General features: G+C 52.0%; 1 protein-coding gene across 1 annotated transcript; it reads right to left on the bottom strand.

The window, feature by feature from the left end:
• Nucleotides 1-315: 315 nt before the first annotated feature.
• Nucleotides 316-891, bottom strand: LOC107157119 (interferon-induced transmembrane protein 3-like). The gene has a single exon (XM_048807986.1). It carries the CDS (start codon nucleotides 616-618, stop codon nucleotides 331-333), a length of 288 nt encoding a protein of 95 aa, XP_048663943.1. The 5' UTR covers nucleotides 619-891; the 3' UTR covers nucleotides 316-330.
• Between the last annotated feature and the right edge of the window lie 6,205 nt (nucleotides 892-7,096).

The following is a 7,096-nucleotide window of genomic DNA, read 5'->3' on the forward strand; positions in this document are numbered from 1 at the left end:
TCACACACTCAGACTGTGCAGCAGGCCCCAGTGCTGGCTGCTCACCCCAGCTTGGGAGACAGCCTGGGGTGCCACACTCTGCAGTGTGCAGCGGGTATTTCTGCCATTGGGCATAGGGAGAAGTCCTCTGGGTTGGGGATGGGGACAAGAGTGACCCCAGATTCCCAGGCTGCTCCCTCCTGTGTCTGCCCTGGGAGATCCCCTAATGCCCCCCACACTTATCCAGAAAGTGGAAGGCACACAGGGTCAATGCACACCAGCCATAGGGGGTGATCCACAGCAGCTCCCCCAGCACACACAGACCCACACACCCCAGGTGCAGGTGGAGTGTCAGCCTCCCACTGCCCAGCCCCCCCACAGCACACACACCTTCACGGAGTAGGCGAAGGCTATGAAGCCCAGGCAGCAGAAGTTCATGAAGAGCGTGTTGAACAGGGACCAGACCACATGGTCGGGCACAGAGATGTCTCTGGGCATGTTGATCACGGTGGTTGTCATGGGAGCTGAGCCCTGGGGTGCCCCCAGCACTGCCACCTCGTGTTCCTCCTGGAACTTCTCATAGTGTGTGGGGCGCCCAGCATTGGGGTACATCGAGACGGTGTGCGGAGCCTGGTTCATGCTGCTCACAGGAGCCCAGCTGCGGAGTGGCTGGAGGGTTGCTGTCTGGCCCACCCTTTCCCGAGTACTTTCGGTTTCCCAGAAGTTTCGTTTCCTGGCTGTTGTGAGCTGGTGATTTGCAGAGTGTTGAGGGGTGGAACTAAATCCTGAGGATCCAATTTCTCTAGGGCAGAGTGGGAGGAAGGACCAGGTGGGCGGTGCTTTCTGTCCAGGAACCCAAATCAGTACCTCGCAGCTGACCCCTCCTGTTAGGGCTGTGGGGGTCCTGGGGTCTTTTCCCAGGCCTGGGAGACTCCACAGTCTGGTCAACAGCAGCAGGAGCTCAGGTCCACATTCAGGGCCCAGCCAGTCCACCACAGCCCCTGCACTCTCCAGAGCCACCAGATGGTGGAGCATCACAGCCATGTTCCTGGAATGAAGTTCTGAAGGAAAATGGGAGATAGCAAAACAACCTGGCACAAACTGTCAGCCCCAGGGCAGGGCTTGCTGTGGCATCGTTGCTGACCAAGCATTTGCCCTGTTCCCTTGCTGGAGTATTCAGTGTGTGATGTCCCAGAAGTCTGATTTCCAACATGGCAGTTTGTAGTTGATGGATGAATAAAAGGGCTCATGGGAGGGACTCCTCTCCCTTTAGGCATTGGCCTTAGCTGCAAGACCCTGGAGAGCTGAGTCCCTTGTCTGTTCTGCTCCTGGCCATCTGCGTGAGAGAGGTGCGTGCTCTACCTTGGGTGCAGAATTGGTGTGGGGTAGCTTTTCAAGCCCAAGGGTGGAAACATGTTCAAGCTCAGGCCAGGCTGTAGCCGGGATGGAGATGTTCCCAGGGTGTAGACACCGGGGCTCAGCAGAGCACACGGTTGAGTGCACAGGAGGGTATCTTCACACTTGGTGCACAGAGGGCTGTGTCAGTGGCTGTTCACAGCCTGAGCTGCTGGCTGCTTGGGAAGACAGGTAGGATGTGCCTGGGTGGCAGAGGTGACTGGAAGCCTCTGTTCTCCAAGTGTTACTGTCCCCCTCAGGGGCTGTCGTCCTAGTGAGGGCCTTCAAAAGAGGGCTGACTGCAGCCTGGTCTCCTCACCTCCCTCTGACCCTGGTCACTGCCTACAAACACCATGACACAGCACCCTCCCAGCTCACCGATGCCCATGTGGGCTCCCATGACCACACTCAGCTCTGGTTCCTGGCACGGCAGTCCAGGTGAGGGGCAGCAACAAGACAAGAGCCCAAGTGGTTGTGTGGCATCTGGGTCCCTCTTATGCTTGTCCCTTGGGCCTCTGCCTGGGCCCATGTTGGTCCTGCCCAAGCCTTGAGGGGTTTTCCCATCCCTGCCCCCAGCAGCTGTGCAAGAAGACCTCCTCACTGGCCACTCCTCCCTGCAGCCCCAGGGACCCAGCTGCCCTCCTACCCCAGTGAGGTCACAGAAGTTCTTCCCAGATGAACACTGGGGTGTGGGAAGGGGAAGAACCACCCAAACCATCACCTCGGCCCAAAGGGCTGTGCTGTCAGCTGTCCTTAGCAGGACTTCTCTGTCCCCTACTTTTGGCTGACCATCAACCGCACTTCTGGAAAGCAATCTCTCATCAACATGACCAGCAGGGTTCCTCCTCTGCTGCCTGTGCAGCCACCTGGAGGTCTGTGCAGCTAAGCGACAGCCCTCAGGGACCCAGGACACCTGCAGTGGCTCTGGCTGGCACTGGGGACCCACAGGAGGTTGGCCAGGAGTCTCAGATGACACCAGCTCTAGGGAGAATGTGCAGCCAGGAGCAATTCAATTCTGGAGAAAGAAAATGTCAGGCACAGGAAAAGGACCAGAGCCAGAGAAGACAGAGGTGACCAGACACAGAGCTGCTGGGTGATGAGCACCTGCACCTCTGGTGAAGGCGTTCCTGCACCCACTGCCTGACAGGGTCACAGCGTGGGGGATGCCGCGGCCGGGCCACACCCTCTGGAAACGGGAACCATTGGGAATGTCAAGTGTTTGGTTGATGATACTCATGATGTGGAGAACAGGGCAAACGTCAATCAATGATAAAAGTCTGTATGGCCTGAGGTTGTAGGAGAATTCCCAGAATGAGACTAAGGATACAACTGAGGCAGGCCATGAGGTGCATTTCAATCTCTCTCAGGACACAAACAATAGTGTTATTCCTCCAACCTAAGCCACGAGTAATATTTATCCCACGGTTAACAATTTACATTAGCCACCCCCCACCCCATCCTAAAGCCACAACTTGTACAACAGCCTAGCTACAGAAAAACAATTGCTGTGCCAACAGTACAAGGACCACAGTATGTAGTTTATGGTGTCCCCCTTGAGGACAAGAGGCTAATAAAAATACATTCCCCCACCAACAGACCCTCCTTTGCCTTACACAGGAATTCATGATGAGAATGGAAAACACACAGTTGATAATGTCCAGTTTAGAGATCACTTACAGATTTTCTTAAGTGATCCCTAACGTTCCACTCTCAGCTGCACTGAGGACCAGACTCAGGACCTGCAGGGCAGGCAAGCCCTCTGACAGTGAGCCGCCTCACAGCCCAGCAGAGCCGCTTTTATAGGAGCCTCTGTGGTCCATCACTTTTACTGCATTTTATGCAAATAATCAGGCAAGTTCAGTGAGACTAAATTTATTTGACAAATACCATGTTTCACTGCATAATCGTTGCACATTTTATGGCAATTTTTTTGGAAAACAGTGAGGTGCATCCATTATGTGAAGCTTTTTTAAAAAAATTGTGCTGACATTACTTAAAAATTGTTTATTACTAAACTGTCTTTGGTGAGAAAGAAGAATGCATGGAATATACATTACATATACTTTCATGAATATGCATTAAAATAGTCCAAATTGGTGACTCCATTTCTTTGTGACAGGTTGTAAACACTTTTCCAGTCTGAAAAGTGAACACATTAGTTGTTGATCTGGGCATTATAGATGAAGTATTACGCTTGAGAAAACTGACTAGTTTTGCATCTGGGCACAGTGGCGTATGTGTGTAATCCCAGCGGCTCAGGAGGCTGAGGCAGGAGGATCTCAAGTTCAAAGCCAGCCTCAGCAAAAGTGAGGCACTGAGCAACTCAGTGAGACCCTGTCTCTAAATAAAATACAAAATAGGACTGGGGATGTGGCTTAGTGGTTGAATGCCCCTGAGTTCAAATCCCAGTACCAAAAAAAAAAAAAAAACTGGTTTTGCCAAGTACAGACTTACACGATTTAATCTTCTGTCCTTGAATGTCCTGCTCCCGTTGCTGGTTTTGTTACCTGACACACCATCCTCAGTGCCACTCACGCAAGCTGGTCACTATTAGTACTGAAACGCTCCAACCAAAGCACAGAGTTGGCTTTGGAAATGACAGTGATGGTGTCTGTGACCTGAGCATTCCAGGCTGGGGCTCCCAGTGTGCAAGAGGGCACAGGCCATCAGCACTGGTGGCTGCGTTGCTGCCCGTTCTTGCCTTTCAAGCGCAGGATGAACAGCTTCCTACCATGCTGCGTATTCGCAATGAAAGGTTACAAACTGGGCTGGGGCTGAGTGGTGGAGCGCTTGCCTGGCATGTATAAAGCCCTGATTCTCAGCACCACACGTAAATAAATAAAATAAAGGTTCATTGACAACTAAAAAAATATATTAAAAGAAAACGAATTTTTTTTTTAAAGAAAGGCTATAAACAACTTTTTGGACTAAAAAAACAGGATGAGAAGATTACACAGTGGTGATGATTATGTGATGAAATGTGGTAAAGTGGTTTCTCTATGATTTTCTTTTGTAAAATTGGGGGGTCTGGAGAGAAAATTTACATTTCAGAGAAAGCCATAGTGCACCTGCTACTGGATTCTGGTGCAGATCTTTATTATTTTTATTTTTGGGGATTTTACTATTTACCTGTGACTTGGGCAGCATCTTCAAACCTTTCTTATCTGCAAGCTTACTGTTTCCAAATTCCCACCCAGTGTTCTAATGTGGATGCAGTGAAATTAGAAATGTCCTGTTTTGAAGCTGCAGGCGGAGGCCGATCAAGCTACAGACCCTGGGGAATCCCCACCAGCTGCAGTCCAGGGCAGCAGGTCTGCCCCCCACCACACACACACCAGCCTCCGCTCCGGAGAAAGGGCTCTGGGTCCAGATCACAGGTCTTCTCAGCTGACTGCCCTCTAGAGGAGGCCTGGCTGTAGCATATTTGGAGCTGCACAGGCCCCCAGCAGCAGTCTTGATCATCCACACTGGCAGCCGCAGGTGTGAGCACAGGCTTCTCTGCCCAACAGCCTCCCATCTGCTGGGAGGGACCCTCCCACGAGGACAGCCGGGGTTAGAGTCAGACCCAACAGTACTGGCTGGGACCTAGCACTGCTCCCCAGCCTACACAGCCTCCCTTCCTTGAGGAGGCCCTGTCCTCTGCTGAGCTCTCTACAAGGCCACTTGCTTCTCTCCGAGTCTCACCCTGAATCTGTATGGCTCCCATGCTCAGGCACAAATAAGATTTGTGGGTTGTTATTCCTATTATCTGGCTATTGTCTGTTTATTTTATAATGTAAAATGATTGAATCTTCAGAGGGAAAAGAGTAACTTGAACCTTCCCTACACAACCAAGTCCCTGTCCTGGGGTTAACCAGGGACTTCCCATTAACATAAATATCAGCCCATTAACAAACACCCAGGTGTGGTGGGAAAGGCTTGCTGTGAGGAGCAGGCAGTCTTCAACCTGCCTGGAAACCACAGGCCCACAGGAAACCAAAGCCTGCGTCAGCACGTCACAGCGGGGAAGGGAGCAGAAGGGACCCAGGGCATGGCTGCCAGGCATGTATGTCACTGTGTCACTGTGGAGCACAAGGAGCCCAGGATGTGGCTTCTGGGTGTGTATGTCACTGTGGAGCAGAAGGGACCCAGGGCCCAGGATGTGACTGCTGGGCATGTTCATCACTATGTCACTGTGGAAGGTCCCTGGGCTCTTGTCTTGCACTTCTCCTACCCGGTGTGGAGGGGTGGTCTGTAGGAGGTAGGCAGCCCCCTCCCACACACTGAGCATCAAGGGTGCTCAGTGAGGTTTCCCATGGCTTCCTGCACCCACGCTGTCTTTGTGTTGTTGGGAAATTTCCCAGAAGTCTCTAAGCAAAGCCCCTGGCAGTCAGAACTTGAGATGAGCAAGCCTGTCACCGACCTTGACCCAAGTCATCTGGTGTCTCTCCTCAACATCAGGGTTCACTGAGGAGTAATAATTCACCAGTGACACTACTGTCACCACTGGCAGCTCACCGAGAGTCATAAGTCAGACAATCACAGCTTCTTTGATTCCAATCTCAGTTTCTATGTCAGTAAGACTCCAGTCACACACCACACTTGACACAATCATGCACTCAGGAAACAGGAAGTCTGAGACAGTGCTGGGCGACCACAGGGTGCAGAGGCTGGACTGAGGGCACAGGTAGACAGTGGATGGGGTGCAAGGTCAGCATAGGTGGCCAGAGAAAACAAGACTACAAACAACCAGAGAGCTCCTTCAGGGCACAGAGCTGCCGAGAGCAGAGGCACATAAGGCCACAGTTCAGCCTCAGCGTGGGCCGGCAGCTCCCGGGGCAGCTAGGAGGGGGCCGGGGTGGTTGTCACAGTCAGGAGAGGCCATCTGCGGGTGAAGCGCACAGACAGGGATCTGAAGGTTCATTGCTATGGAGATTTTCCTGGGCAAGTCTTGTGACAAGTGATCAGACGACAGTGTCAGGGTGCGCCATGTCCAGTCTCGAGAGGCTCCTCCTTTTGGGGGCTTTACGGGAGGAGATTGCTTCATGCAGTGGTCTGGTGTGTTCAACAAGTATGGGCCTGGATTCTCTGATGAGTGTGATAAGCCCGTTCAATCATGTGTTTCCAATTAATTTGGTAATTAAACAGGTGGTCATTTTTTTGGGGGGGAGGGTACTGGGGATTGAACCCAGGGGTGCTTACCCACTGAGCCACATCCCCAAACTTTTTGGTATTTTATTTAGAGACAGGGTCACTCAGTTGCTTAGGGTCTTGCTAAGTTGCTGAGGCTGGCTTTGAATTAGCCTTCTGAGCTGCGGAATAAAGGTGACCATTTTTATTAGCACAATTAATTATTTGTCAGTTTGTACCTTATGGTTGTGCAAGGCAGAGGGTGGTCGTACACTTGACCAATAAGTTGTAGAGTCACTGCACTTCAGAACTCAGACTCAAAATGGAGACGCTCATGGCAAACTACAGCTTTATAAGATGAGTCACTCAGGGCAGGCACAGCCTGAGAGCTGCTGTCCTACACACCAGGAGTCACTAAGGGCAGGTACAGACTGAGAGCTACTGTCCAAAACACCAGGGAGTCACTCAGGGTAGGTGCAGCCTGGAGTGCTGTCCTGCAGACCATGGAGTCACTAGGGTAGGTGCAGCCAGAGGACTGCTGTTCCACACACCATGGAGTCACCAGGGCAGGCACAGCCTGAGGACTGCTGTTCTACACACCATGGAGTCACTA

This window comes from Marmota marmota, unplaced genomic scaffold (genome assembly GCF_001458135.2).
Source record: "Marmota marmota marmota unplaced genomic scaffold, marMar, whole genome shotgun sequence".
Taxonomy (NCBI): domain Eukaryota; kingdom Metazoa; phylum Chordata; class Mammalia; order Rodentia; family Sciuridae; genus Marmota; species Marmota marmota.

Bases quoted from the DNA above. Each gene is read 5' to 3' on its own strand.
- LOC107157119 (XM_048807986.1), bottom strand. From the start codon at position 618: ATGAACCAGGCTCCGCACACCGTCTCGATGTACCCCAATGCTGGGCGC.